Below are 22,236 nucleotides of genomic sequence, written 5' to 3' on the forward strand. Positions count from 1 at the left end.
TGGTTACGGAAACTCGTCTGCATGTCAAGCCCAAGGAGAGAGGAAGGTGGGGATATTTCGGAATTATTTATATCTTCAAGAGGACCACCAAAACCAGCCCCAGACAGTTATAGGAATTGGATAAGGTCAGTACTGTTGGAAGCAGGGGTACAAGAACTACCAGGCAGTCCGCTCAGTGGTGGCTTCCTTAAACTGTAAATATACCCAATAGATGATAATAATATTAAAGAAAGGTAACTGGCGTAGTGTGTTGACATTTCACGACAACTACCAGAGAACGATGGATACACCACTATCAGAAGGGGAAAAGTACCCATTAACTTCTCTATTCAACCATATACATTGAAAGTCACGATGGTCTATACCTCTTCAATGAATCATTGTCACATACGGGAATTTGGCATAGGTACCCAACACCAGGTGATAACAAACAGATATCTCAAGGACTTCAAAGTCAAATTCGAATAATGAAAGGAGTTTTACCTACCAATAAAACTCTTATTATTCATGTTGACTTTGAAGTCCAGGTAACTTCTACCTGGTTCCTTGAGCCATATCATAATGAAGAAAAAGGGGTTCCAAGCTCCCTACATAAAAAATAGACGCGCGGGTATGACCAGTAAATAAAAAGGGAGGAATGACCAACGACAAGAAAAAGGAAATTAAATTACCCAGTAGAATAACACCTCACGCGAAGAAGGAAGAGCAAACCCTATCTCCAAGGACTTCAAAGTCAACATGAATAATAAGAGTTTTATTGGTAGGTAAAACTCCTTTCATATTAATAAGTACATAAATAAAGTAACTAGGTATTTATTGTAAATCTAGCTCCGTCATGAATAAAAATTCAATTAAAAAAGAAACAAATATAATTTTATTTATATATTGCCCATTTAGGATGATTTTAAAATAGATAGGTACCTAATAATATGTGCGTATATTATCTATGGTAGTTCATTCAATTGCGGGCATAGACTAATATACTTTTAATAATTGCGGGTATAACTTTTGTGTAATGGCAACCGTATTGAAATGTCAAAATATCAAATTGAGGTTAGCTATGCATCGTTTTACGTTTTAGCATGTTCAAATTCTGACAATAACTCAATATAACATTACAATGATTGAGCATAGCGACCAGCACAGTGATATGGGTAGTAATTCTGACGATAATAGCGATGGTGACAAATCTGACATTAAACGCGCTAAACTTTCTGATGTCCCAACCACCGAACCGGAGGAATTTGCTCTCCAGCGACCTTTCACTAAAAACCAAATGCGAAAATGGTTGAAAAAAGAGAAATGGGAAGCCAGAAAGAACGAAAAGAGGGCTAGGGAAAAGGCCAAATCTAAATTAAAACGGTACGAAGCCAAGATAAATAATATAGACATCGGGCCGAGTAGGAAAGCGCTGAAACATTCAAAAGTAGCGAACAGTACGTGCACGACAGGAGTGGTGATCGATCTGAGCTTCGATCATTTGATGATAGAGAAGGATAGAGCCAAAGTGATCAAACAAATCCTGAGATGCTACTCCTTGAACAGGAGATCGGCCGCTCCCATGAAGATTGTCATCACCAGCTTCGGGGGGCGAACTAAATCGGAAATGTCACGACACAACGGTTACGAATATTGGGATGTAAGTGTAGCTTCGTATAGCAGTATTCTATGTAATTCATGAAATGAATCATTCCACCATTCATTAAATGGGTAAACGGTGCCGGCCACTTGCTGAAACACACATTGAAAAATGTGAATTCTCGACATTACATTATGTCGATGCGGTAACCGCTCAACCATCGTGGGCGTGACATAGTTAACTTAAAATATAAATAGAACGATTGAATAGTTTCAAATATTTCAAGAAGTTATTGAAATTAAATGAATAAGAAAGGAGATAGGTAGTACGTATATCAATTTTAGTTTCGCCTTTTCTTTCCTTCCTGCAAAATCAAACTGTTCTTCGATTACTTGGTAGGTACTTACCTACACATTCTTCTTCTATAAAATAATGATTTAAGAGATTATATTAATTCCACAGGTCAGTTTATTAATCAATGGGTATTTCGGTTGTTGTACCGCTACAGAGATAGACAATTTAATCTGTCTCTGACGAGGTCTTTCACCTCTTAATCCACTAACTATTCAGGAATAATATCCCACCCTAGTGCTTGTTATTTTGGATACCTTATTAACTTATTTAACTTAACGTAAAACAGGTTAATAACTATTCCGAAAATTAATACTATTGAAAACTGTTAGTAGAAAGTTGGGTATATTACGGTCTTTGATCAATTTATTATTTATATTCTTATTTAATTACCCTATGAACTGAAGTATAAAACTGTGCATCAAATACTGTCATTTTTCCAATTGTTTGGATTGACCATGCGAAAGGGGTTACAAAACTGTACTTGTACCTATCTTAAAATGGCGCTATTTTGTACTACTTCCATTCAAGAATTCAACAAAGACACAAGCCAACAGCTTGTCAACCTTGTACAAGATCATCATCAAATCACACTCACCATTACTTGATATTCGTAGGTATACTAAAAAAATCATGTACCAATATTTATCGCCAAACATACTTATGTACAGTGACAGGAATTCATGTACTGCTATGATTTTGTTGAAAAGTTAAGTTGTTCTTAGTGCAATCTTGATTGGTTTCAGGTAATATTTGAAGAAAGTGGTTACATGGATCTATACCCCAAAGAGAGTTTGGTATATTTATCGAGCGAATCAGAAAATATTATCAAAGATATTGAAGCAGATAAAATGTACATCATAGGAGGACTCGTAGACCATAATTTTCATAAGGTAATTAATTACATCTCTTTTTCAATCATACAATAATGCCTTTAGAGCTCACTCTGAAGAAGTTTCACACCGATACTGAGTCATGGGTTACGCTGTGGGTCACAGGTTCGATCCTGTAGCCGGGTACAAAAATGCATGTTATTTCTTTCAATGTGTGTTTGATCCGGTGCAAGGACCCAATGAGTTGGCAAATAAAACTATTTCTCATAAAAAATCCTGTTAATATAACCTCCACCCTGTCGAGGCCCATGTCTTCTGCTTAGATTTGAACATAGTAATTAACTTACTTTAAAAATATTCAGACAATTATCTATAATCAAATTTTAGGAAACTCTTGATACCTTATAGTGTATTCCATTTATTTGTTCATGTAATAGTAACATAATTATTGTAATTCCTCCACGGCAACTTGATCGACTGCCGTCGTGCTAGAATAGCTATTCATTAGACATCATGTTTTTGTAATTGTATTATTATAATTTAAATGAAATGTGTGAAAAAAATTGTTGCACGTCTGACGCTTATGTTCCGTCAAGCGGCACAGCCTGAAAGGTCTAAAATGGGGTGGGCTTGCCGTAGTCTATATCAGTGGCAGACGTTGGGGGTGGGATGTTAAGATTCAACATAAATAGTGCACACTAAACTAGTTTAAAATGGTCCTTTGAGAATGCGATGATTATTGACATATTATCGATATAATTTCGAAGTACATAAATCAAAAAACAAAATCAATAGTTAAATATTATTACAATAATATAGTAGTATTTATAAAAAACCAGATAATTATTATTTTTAATTCTTTGATGTTGAAACACAAACGTTTGGTAGGATTGCAATGAGTTATAGAATAACCTCTGAACATTGATTGGATGAATAAATAGATATCATTACTTACTTAGAATACTAATATTCTCTTAAGGGGGGACATGCTCAGCGTAGGTCAAAATGGAGCTTTTGTTCTATTTTCAAAGCATGATCCTGGACATACCTTAAACGTTGTAGATAATCTATTTATATAATTTTGAAGCCTTATTATCCTTTATATTTATTTTAAACATTTGATGACTGCATAAAGTATTTTTATTACATAAAATAGTATTCTTTTACACCTCTCGCTCTAATGTTTTAGAATATAGTCATATTTCAGTACATAAATGTGCAGTGGTGTTAAGATTTTTTACATTTATTAATTTTTAAACGCATTTATAAAACCATCAGTATAATTTATATCGACATTATTATAGTGAAATATTTACGATAAAAAATTATATTCATAATCTCTGTGATCCCAAATTTGACAAGAATTGGGCATTTTATTATTCAAAAAATGGGCAAGATTAACACATTTGAAGATAATTCTAAAGATACTAATTATAAGCTATGTCTTTGACCATTCAAGTGTGATGAACATCCTACGAATAATGATTGCTTTATAATAATTATTGACCTAAGAATAAGGTAGTGTTTTTTTTTGAAATACGCCATTTCTTTTGACATTCCCCAGCATACGGCCGTAGCCATAAATTGACAAACTATAATTGAAGTAGGGAGTAAAATGATGTTAACGCGCGTGTTTGAACATGTACCGTTTAAAAAAAAAAAAAAAAACGGTTAGGTAAAAATACTTAATACAGTCATCAAATGTTTAAAATAAAAAAATTATATAAATAGATTATCTACAACGTTTAAGGTATATCCAGGATCATGCTTTGAAAATAGAAAAAAAGCTCCATTTTGACCCACGCTGAGCACGTCCGCCCTTAAACATTGTCAGTATCTTTCATATAAAATATTGTTTATGCAGGGATTATGCCATACGATAGCAACAGAACAAGGAATACAACACGGAAGATTGCCCATAGATGAATATTTGAATATGAAAACAAGAAAAGTTTTAACTATTGATCACGGTAAATAATTATTTTTTTACAATATAATTATGTTCATTTATTTGCATTGCAAGTATCAGTGAATAATGAACTACATTATATTATTATGTGGCGCATTGTGTATTCATTAAAGCTTTTGCAAATTGCAATAATCATTTAACACTTTGATCGCCCTTGGTAGTTACCGGTGGCCGGCACTGGGTTTCTCCAAGGAAGCCGTGGGGGTCACCGGTGATTGGCAAGGAAGACCTACGTTTGAGTTGATTTTCAGCGCCAGCGGGCACGCACACTGTATTATTCTATATGAGGTGGCCGGCATAGCTCTTCTCTACGTTACTGCAGCTTGGCCTGAGCATATTCCTTCAAATTAACTAAATATAAGCTCTCTAATGTAAAGAATGTACATAATGAAAAAAAAAGTTTTCCTTTTAAATTGTAAATGTGTTTTTATTGATATAAAAATGAAAATTGAAAAGATTAGAAAAACGAAATAGAATTACAAAAATGATTATAATGTATGTGTATCCAGGTATTATACTACACAATTTGAAAACTTTTATTCGGTATTTGTGCCTTTTCTGCTTATTATACTATCTAAATATAATTCAACCTCGAAATGGCACCATGCTCTCGTCAACATATTATATGGACAGGTGACCGGCAAAATGGCCTGCCTGGCGCAATATAATAAATTAACCTGTTGGCGCCGCGACGGACACATGAGGCCAGCACATTATAAAAACCAATATTTACGTAAAAAAATCGAAATGAAAAAAAACATTATATTCTTTCAAATAATGCCTTAGAAACAAATAATCATTTTTTAACTATTTTACGTAAAACTAGTTGGCGATCAATGTGTTAAGGTTTTGTCATTTCAGGTGAGTTCATAATGGTGCTTAAAGCTATCATATTTTATATAGGTTTTATGCGATTTTTTTTCATAAATAGTGCCAAATTGACCTGGCAGATTCTCACCCGGGTTGTCTGCTATATTTATCCCCCCGATTATAAAATGTCACCAGCACATCTATTCTATACACTAGGCTGCTATCGAGGGTAGTTTATCATATTTATGTATTGAGGTATTATAATTATTACAATCTCGCTCTAAAAGTTAACACAGCCAAGAGAAGTGCTGCTATAACATTTTTGACAGTTCAAACGGTAAACTTATTGTAACAATTACCGCCTTAATACATAAATATGATAAACTACCCTCGATAGCCACTGATAGCAGCCTTGTGTATAGAATAGATGCGCAGATAGTTTATCCAAGTCGTAGCCAAAATAGAATAATTTCTATTTTTTAGTATGACAATCACCGATTGAGCTATGCGCGAAAAATAGGATTTATTCTATTTTGGCCATGACTATGGAATGAGGCAAAATTACACAGACGATCAGCGATCAGCATGAGAGTCTGTCGGTGTGATCTTTGTCTTATCTCTTACAATGTAAGAATATATCCAAAAGGCACAACAATTTAAGGCTACTGCTACGTTAATTTATGCTATATTACAACATATATTATGCTGATATCAAGTGAATATATATAGAGAGCTACCACTTACATTTCTTATAAAATAGAGCCTCAAAACTACATCAAACGTAAGAAATAAATATTTAGATGTTTATGATGATAGCTAAACCTGTTGAATCCATCAAAATATTTTTATTCAATATGTATGTATGTATGTATGTATGTACATACTTTATGAGATATTAGCCGAAACTGTAGGGATTTTTTGTAGTTGATACTAGGATCCCATTGAAAATTATACTAGCAGTAAAATTGTCTTATTATTTGAAAATTTCCCTCTGAGGCGGACGAAACTGGTCCAGTTAATATTTAATGAAATTGGAATTGGTACGATAAAATTGCGTTTTATTTAAATTAATAAGTTATGGTTCCATAGTTAATTTTTTGTGAATGTGACTAACCTTGAATTTAAAAAAGGTGCATATTGTCGTTGTTTTGTAAAAAGGGCGAATTAACCAAAATGCTATTTTACAGGAGGATTTTTAACTTTTGACATTTATTTATTAATTACCTGTGGATGATTGATTATAAATGTCTAACAAGTTTATAGTAAAGCTTAGAAAGAATAATGTCATTATAATATAGTATTTTAAAAGGTTTAATATTGTAGCTGCAGAATAATAGCGATCAAATATCTATTGTTTAAGATATCAAATTACTCTGCAGTAATATATTCCCAGCGAATCCATTTCCAGTAAACAACTGAGCTAGATCAGCAAGTCGGTTGGCGAAATTAGAGACGGTGTATTATTACATCATGTCACAGCACATTATACCATTACGGTGTATTAGCCGAATAATCATTTTTTATAGTATCATTTTCTTACAACTGTAATAACAAATAATATTTCATTTCGCTACTCGATTTAAAACGCTGATTCTATAATTAGTCTAATATGATTATGTACCAGAATTTTATGTTAATGTGTTACTTTTTATTGTATAAATAACGAAGAATTATTTATCTAGATGTCACTCGAATCCAAGTACCTAGCTCGTAACTATCATGTATAATATACTATTGTACCGATACGCTGCTAATAAATCTCACCCTGCTACATCGTAGACTTCATTATCATCATCCTCAATCTACACATCGAACACCACAGTAGTGACCCAACAATATCTTACATTCACTTTTTATTCGTAACACTAAGCGGATATTCGCCTTGACGATTTTCATTTTCTTACATCTCAATTTCCATATCAAGTCCTTTCCTGTGGAGATACAAATATGCCGTTTTTACACAACAAAGCTAGTGAGGTCCATATTGTTTTTTCATTAAAATCTCGATTTTGCCATAATGGTTGATTCGCCCTTTTTACAAAATACCGACAATATTATATTACTTATTTTACTGCTGGTACCCATGGGAAAAAATGTTGAAGCATATCATATATAATATCTGAATGTGTTACTCTCTATTTGATCTTACAAAAATGTGGTAAATTTAGATATTTTATATCAGATAATGTATATTAAACACTGATTTGTATGTGTTTTAAATTTACAGTATTTGAAATTGTTCTTCGAAAAGCGGAAGGGAAATCCTGGCCGGAAGCTCTCATGCAAGTCGTGCCAATGAGAAAGGGAGCGAGCGTCTCAGATGAAAATAACAAAACTGTCATTCAGCCGCCCCACCGGGAGAAAGATGAAAATAATCAACTCGAATCCAACGAATCTGACATCATACCTTCATAATGCATTTCTTCAAATATTATAGAATGCCGTAAAAATTTAGAATTCGATGTTAGGTCACATGTCATTACACAAATTAAAAATTTTGTGGTTCCCAACCTTTTTGGCATTGTATGCCACTCTCTATTTTTGACATGTACACATATGTAGTAAATTATTATTGATAGTAGGAACACACTGCAAATATTACATAAATATAATATGTATGCTGATCGTCAACGAGGAGCTGGTGTACCAGCACAACCTGGTCATCCTCAACGACCTGGATAGTGTGCCCACTTTTGCGTCGCACTTTAACTTCGGAAGCACCCACATCGACATTATGTGTGACAATGCGTCTGTTTCATGATCACTTTTAAGCTGAACACTGACTCTCCGCATAATGACGTTGCCGATGTATTCCCTCCCACTCAAAAAGTTTGGTTTTTAGTATTGTTGAATGCAGTGCAACCACGCCGCACACTGAGTGACCTTTGTCCGGACTCGATCGGATGCAGCTTACAGTCATCTTTTTTTGGTACTCATATTAGAGCATTTGAGGATCGCCGATATGATTCCAGACGTTGCATACAGCCACTATTCATTTTTGAAATTGTTTTTATGCTTTAAACACAAGGTCCGTCATACTTACTCCGTGAAGGATTTAAATTGTAGTCTTTGATTTATAAATAATTAATCACTGGACCAGCAAAGAGTCCAGTGAATCCTGTGAGCCCAACCTGAAACTGTGCTGAAAAAGGTTGGGATTATTTTTATTCAGCTCACGTAGAATTGTCCCCTGCCGGCTGCCTTTTGTCCTAACTCAATTTGACGCAGAGAATGCCCACAAATAGGTTTAGGGATTTTGAGGTGAAGAAAGGTAAGGTGCGATACTGACACTGCTCTCAAAATGAGTCTGGTAATATAATACTAACCTCCGAGACCTTCACAAATCAAATTCGGCTAAACCAGCTCACTTCACATTGTCCCGCCTCAACCCTTTATGTTGAAAGAGTCTCACGGAGGAAACAACGGATAATACGTCAAATGACGCCCCAGTCTCAACACCCCTGCTTCATACACTAATTGTATCTGATTACCCATGATACTGTATATACCGCACGGCAGAGGATAACCGACTGAACGCACTAATCAACCAGAACAAGGATATTTACATTACACTAGTTGGTTGCATACATGATGCCCATAAGACCCTCAGTAAAATTGATAAGGTATAATGCACTCCTCAGTTCAAAGCACACTATATCTGGGTCAGCGTCTAAGGTAACCATGAATCCCTGGGATATAAGAGTTCATATTACGGCAATCAGGGACGCCCCCAGCGTCATTGTTAAATACCATTCCGAAGATAAGGCCAAACGTCACAGCATTGAAATTTCTTCATAAAAAATTGTTTTTGGTAATATTGCGAGTCATCTGAAAGCAGTTCAGTCAATTCATCAACTGATTTCAGATGATTTCTAATCGATCGGTCAGGGTCTGGCCGGCGGGAACAGAATTTGATTGTTGTAAAGACAGGCGCTGATAGAAATATTATATTCTATATGCATTACATGTCAGCAAACAATCCGCAACGTGAGCAGGAACAAAACTATCGTTATCTCGAGTAAACCACTTCACTAACATGCCTTTTTCTGTACACAAGACAGTAAGTTACATTATGTTTATTGAATAGTATATAGATGGCTAAACGCTGAACTTGCAACTTTCATTTCCATATTCTGTATCGATGTGTAGACAAATTAGTTGAAAATCAAATTAATATTAAATAGTTAATTAACCTTCAATATTTAAGAAACATCACTCGTGCGATCAGTGCCACAGATTATTCAATTGTCCGTATTTAAATTATGCACAGCATGAGCAAACAAGTGACATTTCAATGTCAGTGATTCCTTTCTATGAAATTCTCTTTGACCATATTCGCCAATCGGTGGTTGCATATGGACACCGCACGGCGCCTCTGAGAATCCCTGTCGACAATGGCACATCATAGATTTTCGGTAACCCGAATAATTCCAACCGAAGAAAGTGTCCACGCGATACATGTGGGCTTATTTCCTTCTTGACAATGTGATTTTGGGTTAATATCATATTTATTTATTTAACTTATACACAATGTTATATTATTATCTGTAAAGCTTCTAAAATTTTATTAATTTCTTATTATTATCATAAATCATATTATATTCATTCATCATGGCAACACCATATATTTAAACAGTTTTTTTTTTTAATTACACTTCGTTTTGGTTACAAATCGATTATCTACCCCAAAGGCAGTCTTTGCCACTGCACTGCTATTAAGCCTTTCAAAGCGCATTAATTATTTATTAATTAATTTCTGACATGTTCAAATTTCCATCGCAACACATGACTCATGATTACGTGCACAGCTACTAAATTAAAGTAATGTACCAGGTAACTTGAAGCAATAATTCATACCTCAAGTGGAACGCATATTTGTATTGTTACATAATATATTATATTCAAAACTTTTATTAGCTATATAAGTCAAAGTTCTCTCATGTTCAAGTTTATGTAGAAATGTGACAGATTTTTATTTTTGATGTGTATATCTGTAATATAGGTACAGTACAGTACGTATACATTTATCGAAATGAGTACAAAAGGAATACTGATATTAGGAAGGTGGAAGGTAAAAAAACAATTAATAAATGTTTTATTTATGATTTTGTGTTTTTATTACTCTTTTCAATTTACATTCTAAAATTAATACATTACAATATTCTTTGCCAGCAAAGTATTAATAGGACATTTAACACATAAATTAGGACATATTAACTTTTAACAAAATACGATTACACAATATTGCATTTCAATATTATACAAGTCGCAATGTCGTCTCGCAAGACTGCAACGCGTATTGCTTTAAGAAACTTCACAATTTACATGATTTAAAAAAAAACTTTTTCATAGTCAAAATAAATATTACGCATATTCAGTGCATTTTTTGTGGTAGTGTTTTTTTCGAGTGTCACCCTAAAAATAGACTCAAAATTTCAACTATAAGCTTAACAGAACTACAAATCCCCTGATCTTTGACATACAAACAGACCTATGAATTCGCAATTGTGACATTAGCATAATAGTATTCCATTTTTTTTTTATTATATCTAACTTGCTATTAATTCAGCCAAAACTAGAGAACCGTCACCTTTTTTCAATACAAAAAACGCACTGAGTATCTATATATCATTATGCTAAATATATACAGTTATTTAAAATTAAAATAGTGTCCTACAAAAATGTCTTCCTGTTATGGCAAATTTATCACTACATATGTAATTCAAAAGGAAAAAGAAGTTAAGTTTGTCGAGCTGCATTAAAAAGATGCAACAATTAAGATTAATTTCTATACAATCTAACACGCCATTATAGTAAAGTATAGTTCATTTAAACATTATGTAATGCCGGGTCTAGATGCATGTAATGTAACTCAAATTTGTATGGATAGCACATGATCTCCACGTAAATCCTGTTATTCGAGTTCTCGAGGACTGCAAGCGCCTTTGTATTCGTGTTAAAAACCGACAGCCGATGTATCAGCGTGAACGTCGCTACGAGCATTACATGTAAGGATCATAGCTACGTTCATACGACAAATTCGTGTTATATTACACGCGTCTGGACGCGGCCTAATGTGTAAAGTGGTTAAATAGTAAGTAGTTAGATGCACTTGTAAAAATATAAATAGGTATATTTGTAAATAAAAAAAGCACCAAAAATTTCTCAATCGTGGAAAAATAACACTGGAGTTAGATTTTTTGAAACACGTAGATAAATATAAATTATTTGTATTTGATACAGAGCAGGTATGATTTTTTTTCACAATAAAATGCAACGTAGAAATAAATCATTTAAAATAACAAACAATGGTTAACGTTCGCGGAACGTTGCAGATTCCGACACGTCGACATCGGTGATAAATAATGTCAAATTGGACTATAAGTCTTCCTTGTTGATCAATTCAAATTCGTCTGAATCGGAATCCAAGGGTGGCGCCGAAGGTACACCGATTCCGGCCTTGAGCAGAGACATCCAGCTGGTGCTCCCCTTCTTTTTCGCAGGTCTGTCTGCGACACCTACCCTCCTGTCTACTGAAATGGATAACAGTTTCACCATTAAAACTACAGATGCTATTCTATCAGTCATCGTGTATTCCCCTTTCTTTCCTTAGCGTTTATGGTGCGTTAAAGAGGCCATTCATATAAAATAATAATATGGTGGTGTACTATTGGATGCATGAATGCGAACACCGCTCTAGGTGTGTCGAAAGATATTAGTTTTTGTTCACAGCGAACGCTGCTCAGAAGAAGAAAGCATTCATTCAACCTATAGTAACAGTACCACAGATTTTCTGCATCATTTCTTTAGAATAGTCTGCAGTCATTAGTACTCTGTTACTACGTTGATTGGTTGTTTCATTAAGTAATGTGGATTTAAAAACCTTGAAATTGAAACTCTGGGTCGCTGTCAGAGTCCGAAGTGGACGGCAGAGAAGTAGATGAGATGATCTTGTTGTCTCCTTCTTCCCCGGAACTGCTGTCCGCTTCTCCTGCTGCATACCGGAGGGCCATATTCATATCTAGGTAATAAAATAAAAATATTGATCGTTGTGGATTCTGGCTTTATTTTCTACTGTAATAAGTATGAGTCTGTAAGCCGGCTCTCACATCAGAACTCGTCTCGCGTGCCGAACAAACCTTCCGAGAACTGAGATCCAATGTTGCTTGTGAATACCGCGCACATCTATCTAGCGCCAGTCGCTCGTAGCCTTCGACGGGTATTGATATTTGATGCGGTGATCGGCAAGCCGGTATATGAATGATCAATTCGTAGGTGTTTGTGACTTCGACCCTCGGACTCGAAGCCCGAGCAACTTGTCGAATGCAACAGCCAGATGTTTTTTTCAGACGAAACAGTCGCATTCGACCAATCTGCGGAGCTCCATTTGGCAACGCGTGTTTTGTTGTTGTCTTAAATAACGATGATGTCACATCGACGTATTCGACACGTTTTTAGGCGAGACGAACTCTGATGTGAGAGCCGGCTTACATCTGACAAGTAATTAATTGATGTGAAGTTATATTGAAAATGAAACAATTTTATTCAACATTCTTTATTGAACATACATAATTCGAAACTTCAAAAAAATATAGTCAAACCAGCTTATCATACTGCATAATATTATCGCAGAAGGCATTCAGACAAAGATTTTGTCCTTCCGCCCCATTTCCTCCGTAGTACTAAATTATGACCTACAACTGTACAACCGTGCTCCAGCTATATAGCTTCATATTATACTCACGATCAGTTCTGCTGAAATTTACCTGGCGACAGAGGAAAATCTGCACTGAGAGAGAGCGGCGATAGAGATTCAGGAGGTTGATCACTCGCACGCTGCAACTCTTCCAAGGCGTGGGAAGACATCTCGGGCAAGAATCCCTCCATCTCTCCATCAGAATCTACATATAAATGGACAGTAGTTTATATAATATGGTAAAAATCTGACTTTGCATCTCTCTTCTTAGTTGTTCCCCACCTTGTCATCATATTATCAGATCAGTCTCATTTTACATAGTTATATTACTTACATAATACAGAATGGTGGGGGGGAGGCTGATATATAAACAAAATATACCATTCAATGTGTTTTGCTAAAGTATTACAATGTTAACTTAATTTATTAGTATTTTTTTGTCATAGATAAGGTCATTTAACTTCCTGGTTAGTAAATGCTAAAAAACAAACAACTTTCTTTCCACTAGTGGTGAACAACCTTGAATTAATAAATTGACTGTTAATTAATTTATTTTACTGTTTAGCGGTATTTTTGAGTGTCCTTGATTGCTCATGTACGTACCGATGTTGAAGTAAAACCCTTGAATATGGATTATTTATTGATGAGTGTATTGGAAAACCGTACATAAAAAATACAGGTTTACAGAAAATTAACCCAGAAGTTTTAATATATATTTAAATTCAATCGTGCGACCCCAAATTATTTCAACTTGTAAAGGAGACACTCCAATCTGTGAATCGTATTATTAAACATCATTATTTTTGGTGAAATAAAGAGGGCAACACAAAATTGTTTTTTTGTCATCATGATTATTTATATTCTTCAATATAAGTGATCCGGTAATAGTTTTTTCAATCAGTGGGTCTATTCTTTACACAAGGCGGCTATCGATGGTAGTTAATCATATTTATGTATTGAGGAACTTTTTGACAGTTTAGGCCAGGGGGGGCAAACTGCGGCCCGCCATCATTAATAATTGTACTTCTGATTACGAATAACTTTTTTATAATTTTTTAAAAAATATTGACAATAGATTACAATTTGAAGAATTTGTTGTTTCGTAAAAATGTATTATCTCAGTACGTCTTTCTTGCGTCTCGTCTCACACAATGTAACCACTATTTTCTACGTTGAACATCGTGACACATTTAAATACTGTTAACTCTGCATTGCAAGGAAAAAAAATATAATGCCTAAGATAAGGTAAAAAGTTTGAATGGATTTCAATTAAAACTCAAGTTATTCCTTCGACAAATATCAAATAACAACGTGGACCACTTTCCAACTTTGAAGTTGTTGAATATATCAGAATATAAATTTGAAGAATATGGTAAAATTATTAAAGCCCTGAATGACGATTTTTCACAAAGATTTGGTGACTTCCGAAAAATTGAGACAAGTTTAGCAATAGTACGCGAACCATTTTCAATAGATATTGATAGTGTACTGATAGAGCTACAACTTGAGATTATTGATCTGCAGTGTGACACTGATTTAAGAGAATTGCATTGTCGTGAAGAAATCTCCAAATTTTACAATGCCCTTAATTCAGACAAATTCGACCAATTAAAGATTATGCAAGAAAAATGTTCGTTATTTTTGGATCAACCTATATATGTTGATACCGCCTAAACCATGGCATCCTCAGAGGACCCAAGGCCATGAGGCCTGAATCATCATTGGGCTGATTCATGCAAACATGAACAGATCGACTGCGAGGCAAATTTCTAGCCCGTAAGCTTAGATGTATGGAAATTTATAGTCACCCTTTTGCAAGTTCTACAAAATTTAATAGAATCAGTCTAGCCCTTAATATAAATAAAATCCTGCATTTTTTTTATACCTACATTAATTCTATAAGCAAGCCAAGTAAAACCTAGCGTCATTATAAATTCTATACTTAGTCAATTTAAAAAATACTTAGAAGCAAGCTGTAATTTTAAACCCAATAAAGGCGTCGCGCTCGCCGACGTCACTGCCATTTAAATATCAAATTAAATTTTTTTTTTTTTTAAATATTTTCTACGCTGTACTACTTGACTGTAAATGTATTCCGACAAATAAACGCCCCGTTTTCGCCAAAAATTCCGCGTTGTCAATCAACATAAGCATGTCCCCGAAAGACGAAGCAGACGATATCACCGTGAATGACATCTTACATCATCACGGGGGGTCCAGCACCTCATCCTACACCCCCCCCTCCCCGCTTTCGGAGGTGACAATGTGAACAAACATTTTCGATCATGAACCTCAATAAAAATTCTTTACGGTGAAATATCCCCGATGCCCATTTACAAGCAGTTTTGAGAATATCAACTACAAAATTAACACCTGAATTTAAAAAAATGTACACCACTTTCATTCTTCTCAATAATTTTTATGTAATGTTTATTTTTCGTGATAATAAATAGTGTATTATCTAAAAATGGTATTTTGCTTGCGGCCCGCCGCTCATTTCGATTTCTTGAATTTGGCCCTCCATCCAAAAAGTTTGCCCTCCCCTGGTTTAGGCGGCTAACTTATTGTAACAATTATAATACTTCAATACATAACTATGATAAACTACTGTCGATAGTCGCCTTGTGTATAGAATAGACCCACAGGTAGTGAATCTATTAGTGTATACAACTGTATGGATACGGTAATACCGACACCATGTTTTTTTAACATCCATTTAACGTCCATTCTTAGTTTAGACCGTCAGGGTACTGTTTATTAATTTTTATCCCTGTATCTTAACAGTTGAACATTCCAGCCGTGAAAGTTCAGATAAAATCTCGCTGAATTGTATACTGTGAGAATATAGTTTGATTTTCACCATATCATCTCAATGTCTGTTATAGTAGTATTTGATTAAAGTGTTACCAGGGTGATGATGAAATGATGCGACTGACTGCTGCAGAGAAGGAACTAGTGGTGCGACGAGCGCCAGCGTCATCACAGCGTGAAGAAGGAGCGCTCCGCCTATCGTTCCCACCAGCCACACTGTGGCAAATCCACAGCAGCTCACCAAGCAAAACTAAACACACAAAATAAAGTTGTAATCGATTAAATATTCCACAGCTATCGCTACTGTACACTGGAATCGTACAGTTGGTCATTTATAAAGTTGGCTGCATAATAGCGAAATAAAACCTTATTGAATGCAGATCGGATACCAACTTCGGTCGGCCGTCATAAACATTGAAAACTGATAAAACCCATGAGAAATTATTTACATATTGATACCGCCTAAACCATGGCATCCTCAGAGGGTCCAAGGCCATGAGGCCTGAATCATCATTGAGCTGATTCATGCAAACATGAACAGATCGACTGCGAGGCAAATTTCTAGCCCGTAAGCTTAGATGTATGAAAATTTATAGTCACCCTTTTGCAAGTTCTACAAAATTTAATGAAATCATTCTAGCCCTTAATGTATGTAAAATCCTGCATTTTCTTTATACCTACATTAATTCTAGAAGCAAGCAAAGTAAAACCTAGCGTCATTATAAATTTTATACTTATTCAATTTTAAACATACAAGCAAGCTGTAATTTAGTGCAGTAATGTTAATCCCAGCAAATGCAGTCCCTTTCAAAGCATGGACCTGGAAAAGGTCTGGTTGAATATTTCTGTGGTTAGCAAAAATTCTCAGAGGTATGACACCCAATGTACCTACCAGCCAGGTACATAGGGTGTAAAGGCTGTCCTTTTGTCATTTTTCAGTGACAGAATTTGTAGGTAATATTTTTAATTCTTGCCTGAGTTAACCTACTCCAAAAAGGTTGATTCATTCGGTTTTTGGTCTCTGCGGACGTCGGCTGTGGCGCCGCGCTCCCGGCGTCACCGCCATTTTAAATTTATTTATTTTCTTAAAAAATATTTTTGAATATTTCCTACGCTGTAGTACTTTGTACCTAACTGTATTCCGAACAATAAAACGCCGTTTTCGCCAATATTTCCGCGTTGTCAATCAACATAAGCATGTCCCCGAAAGAAGCCAGCAGACAATATCACCGTGACATTACATCATCACGGGAGGTCCAGCGCTCTTACCTACCCCCCCCCCCCCCTTTCGGAGGTGACAATATGATATCTTGATAGATGTATTCTAGTTATTTTTAATATCAAACTCCAAATGAAAATGTATTTTGAGGTTTCAATGATATTTTCGAAAAATTATAAAGTGGATCTAAAACAAAGTTCTGTATCAATTTTGTATTTAGTTGTCTGCGCAAATTGTTGTCTATTTTTTTTAATGAATATGAATGTATGCAAAAGGAGAACTATAAGGGCAAAGAAAATAATAAACGTCGAAATTGCACCCAAAATGTGTTATATTAGGTATACTAAATAATTATGCTTAAGAATACCTACCGTTATAGATTTGCCCAAACTGAAAAAGTTTACGGAAATATCCACGATGTAATATTTCTCTATTATTTGAGATGACATTTAATATTCATTCTATAATAGTATAATAAATTTGTGGGGTTGCTGCCAAAAGTTGGTAAGTCGATAATTTAGGTATTTAGAGTTAACAACGGATTATGTGTCTATTATAAATATGCATGCTAGAAAAAAAATTCAAGGTCAACCTATATATAGAACATAAAACACAAAGAAATTCGTATTATACCTGATTTTAGAGGGCACATCCAAATTTCAATTACTCCACTAGACTTACCAACTTTTGGCAGTGACGAATGTACTAATAATAATATTAAATCTACAAAATTAGGCCGCAATATCCATTTAGTTTGGAAACAATAAATTCAGAGCCGCTGACATAGAATATATTAATATTGACTGCTGAAAGTACAAGTAAACTAAATTGTGCGAGTGGAAACTAACTTTTTCCTATAACATAAACAATGTACGAGGGTGGGTCAATAATTCCTTAGAAAAAAGCATTAAAACAGTTTTTATTTTTGTATTTTTTTTTTATTTCTCAACATAATCTCCTTGGGAAAAGGAAAAAGTCACTGGGGGCTAAATCTGGCGAATACGGTGGGTGGTCGACCAATTCGAACTTCAATTCTTCAATTTTAGCCATTGATCGTAAACATGTGTGAACACGGGCATTGTCCTGATGAAAGAGAATTTTTTTCCTGTTTAAATGAGGCCGTTTTTCTTCAATTTTGTTTTTTAGCTGGTCCAATAAATATGCATAATAATCCCCTGTTATTGTTTTTCCTTTTTCCAAATATTCAACGAAAATAATTCCACGTGCATCCCAAAATACAGTAGCCATAACCTTACCAGCTGATTTTACGGTTTTCGCCTTCTTTGGACATGGTTCGCCTTTCGCAATCCACTGCTTTGACTGTTCTTTCGTCTCGGGAGTATAGTGGTGTATCCATGTTTCATCTACAGTCACAAAGCGACGAAAAAATTCATCCGGATTGCGTTGCATGAGCGACAACAGGGCTTTAGAGGCCACCACCCTATTGCGTTTATTGTCGACTGTGAGCAAACGCGGCACCCATCTTGCAGAAATTTTTTTCATGCCCAATTTGTCATGTAAAATAGAAATGACGCTACCTTTTGAGATCCCTGTAACCTCAATTATCTCATTCAACTTTAATCTTCGGTCACTTAACACCATATCGTGGATTTTATTGATCATTTCTGGTGTAGTCACCTCTACAGGACGTCCTGAGCGTGGTTCATCCTTTGTTGATGTACGACCACGTTTAAATTCATTTAACCAGTTATAAATAGTTGCAAGTGAAGGAGCAGATGTGCCGTGAACTAAATCCAACTCATTTTTTATTTCCTTTGCTGTTAACCCTTTTATATTAAAATGTTTAATAACAGCTCTAAACTCAATTTTCTCCATTTTTGTAAACAAGCAAATTTTTTTTGTCAATTTTTTTTTAAATGTACGAGAAACACACAACAACCCGACCAATCTGATTGAAACTTCGCAGCATACTGAATCGATAGTGCCGCTGCATGAAAACAAACCGCTTACAGTACTAGTCGCGCCACCTGTCGGCTTTTCTAAGGACTTATTGACCCACCCTCGTATTTACAGTGCAATCTAAATATGAAATAGGGTATTGTTGAGATGTAGAAAATAAGAATAGGTGACATTTTTTCCATGTGCTGATTTGAAAGACCACAAGAGCAACAGTGATGTGTGGAATTGCCTTTCAAATGTAGAATTAACTTTTCCTCAATACAACATCCCTTTTTATGGCTTCAAATCCTGGTGAGTAGGCAATTTTGTTACAATGTAAAAAAGAAACTGTCGGAGACCTTGGTAGGGTTGTCAGCGTGCAGCTGGCGCATGCTATCAGCAATGGACTGCAGCCATTGCAAAAGGCGTGCGGCGGTCTGCATGAGATGCGGTGCATTCTGCTCCATCCTCTTGGCAGTGTGGCGAGCAGACTTGTCGGTGTGTTTGTGTCGGGCGGCGCCCAACGCCGTGGCCACAGTATCCAGCACCACGGCCATCAGCAGAGCGCATCCCAACAGCCCCAATGGGCGCATATCGCAATAATTTATCAGCCTGAAATTCAACAATTATTTCTCTTGAAAATTCTAAGCAGCATCTTCAGCGAATATAACAACAATCCCGATGCTAACAATGAATCATGTAAGTAATATCATTATCAGAGGCTCTAAAATAAAGTCATATCACGTCCGATCCTAATAAGATCGTATGAGCCTCCACAGAGTGGAATTTTGTATTGACAGTTTTTTGTTTATATGAGAATTGGATGTTGGCCACTTGCCCAACCTATTAGGTCCATACTCTGACTCAAACACAAATTGAAAAACAATGTATATTTGCCAAACTCAAGATTCAAACCTGCAACCCATGACATTATAGGCCGACGCTTAAGCCGCTCAGCCATCGTGGGCGTAAAGAATGATAGGAAGAACATATCGTCGCCGTAGATGTTGTGAAGGGAGCCAGTCCACAAAATCATAATCCTGAGAAACAGGCGCGTAAAGATTTTATGTGACAAAAAAAAAAAATTATTGAACTTTTTTGTTTTTAAAGATATAACGGTGAAACTTTGAACGTAAAATATACTTTGTGGTGTTATCTTTTTATTATTTTGTACAAATAACTAAAAAAATAGTATCTTTAGAGTTATGTGTGTTATATCTCTTGACCACTGAATATTGAAATGTACAAAAAATGTAGTCGAAAGAGTTTTATGGCTTAAATCCATTGACCACTGCATCTTTGATGATTTTAAAATGCTTTTGTGTGCTTTACTCTTTTTGCAAAATTTGTGGCTTGGCTCCCTTGACATCTACGGCGACGATATAAAATTCATGGTATTTAATAATTACAAAAATCATCAAACTCAAGCTTTTCCTGCTTTAACATCAGCACTATTTTGTGATAATTCTGCCAGGAAACCTGCCCTGATTGTAATTAAATTACGTAGAATGAATATTAGTCAAGGTTTATCATTGACCAACCACGGAAGGAGTTTTCCGTGAAGGGCAGGAGGCGCACGCGTTGTTTATAAATTTCGAACATCTTGAACAGATGCAGATGCATTATTATTGACAATTTGAAGCCTAAAAAAACCTTGCAGCTCAACTATATTTTATCACTCCGTCTCCGTGGTAACTTATTACACAGGATAGAATCACAAGCCAGCCTCCAAAGCTGTCATTAAAAATGAACAAAATATAATACCTTCACAAAATAAATATGTATGTAAATTAAACGTCAAGATGACAACTTGTCAACCTGTATTGTCGTGGGTTCCGGGTTCGAATCCCAGTCCGGTAAAAAAATTCAGATGTTTATCAATATGTGTTTGGATCCAGAGTATGGACCTAATAGGTTGAGCAAGTGGTTAGCATCCATTTCTTGTAAAAATAATAATCTGTTAAAATTAATTTAACGCAAGTTGAATGACTTTGTCAACTCTATGTAATGATTCAAAATAAAAGTTTGATTTCTGCAGTATAGGACCTCGAGAACAGTTAGTGTCTGGGACTTCTACATAACTTAAACAACCACCGGAGATTGTAAATAGAGCATAGAAGTTTTGTTTATGAATTTTAATTAGAGTGCCACTAAGCTGTGGATTGTAATACAAAGTATATAATAAGTAGATTCTAGAAGATTACTTATTTTATGGAGCTTTCTGTAAGAACACTTGAATCGCATTATATTAATATAGGAAGAGAATCATTCGTATTGCATTGATTCGGTAATGTTTATAATTTGAAAGAAAATATTTGAGATTAATACTATATATAAGGAAGAGGAATAAAAGATTTTTGGGCGTAATAAAGTTTCATAGCGTACGAACCATAGCAAAAAGTTTGTCAATAAAACGAAGCAGATGCTGATCGTTGAATTTTTCCACATTATCACGTCCTCCAAGGTGCTGAGATACGGTCGGAACAGCCATATCATTCGATCTTCTAAGGTGGCGGGTCTCGATCGACGTAAATTAAAAATGCGTCTAAAATAACCAGCGACAGTCGACATGATGCAGGATTTATTTACCACCTTCCAGTTTATACACTCGTCTATGTCATACGCGAAGAAAGTAAGCCTAGGTAATTAACGTTTATTTATATTCCATTTGGAACGAAAAATCGACAAATATATTCACACGCGGCGAGTTGTTAACTGATCTCTTGTGTTTAATAATAGGATCATCGTTAAAAGAAAAATTCGTAAACTGCGCACAAATATTAAAAAGCACAATATGAAATTTCAAGCATTGCCTATTCACGATGTGCAAAATAATATCGTGTTTTGACATATGTTCAATGTTGATACACATACAAATTGTCAAAACTTTATGGCCAATTAGTAATTGTTTTATTAACGTGTTTAAATATAACAAAATTATGATTTGAAAAGAAATGAGGGTTTAAATTTATTTACTTTTTAAAAATATCGCTTTTTTACATATTATGCTTCAATGATGTCATCCTAGTTTATTTGACAAAATAACGGTTTTTCATCACATTTCTTAAT

General features: G+C 35.1%; 2 protein-coding genes across 2 annotated transcripts; one reads left to right on the forward strand and one right to left on the reverse strand.

Annotated features, from left to right (window-relative positions):
* The first annotated feature begins 988 nt into the window (after positions 1 to 988).
* LOC147064426 (tRNA methyltransferase 10 homolog A) lies at positions 989 to 10,647 on the forward strand. Its single transcript, XM_085957966.1, has 4 exons — positions 989 to 1,639; positions 2,677 to 2,823; positions 4,628 to 4,733; positions 7,770 to 10,647. Exons 1-4 carry the CDS (start codon positions 1,121 to 1,123, stop codon positions 7,955 to 7,957), a joined length of 960 nt encoding a protein of 319 aa, XP_085814092.1. The 5' UTR covers positions 989 to 1,120; the 3' UTR covers positions 7,958 to 10,647.
* LOC147064427 (uncharacterized) lies at positions 10,631 to 22,020 on the reverse strand. Its single transcript, XM_085957964.1, has 6 exons — positions 21,557 to 22,020; positions 19,527 to 19,779; positions 16,146 to 16,299; positions 13,309 to 13,443; positions 12,426 to 12,563; positions 10,631 to 12,075 (listed from the first exon to the last, which is right to left on the reverse strand). Exons 1-6 carry the CDS (start codon positions 21,736 to 21,738, stop codon positions 11,921 to 11,923), a joined length of 1,017 nt encoding a protein of 338 aa, XP_085814090.1. The 5' UTR covers positions 21,739 to 22,020; the 3' UTR covers positions 10,631 to 11,920.
* Between the last annotated feature and the right edge of the window lie 216 nt (positions 22,021 to 22,236).

The sequence above is a fragment of the Rhyacophila brunnea genome, unplaced genomic scaffold (assembly GCF_057557595.1).
Source record: "Rhyacophila brunnea isolate RB1 unplaced genomic scaffold, BYU_Rbru_1.0 scaffold_7, whole genome shotgun sequence".
NCBI classification, from domain to species: Eukaryota; Metazoa; Arthropoda; class Insecta; order Trichoptera; family Rhyacophilidae; genus Rhyacophila; species Rhyacophila brunnea.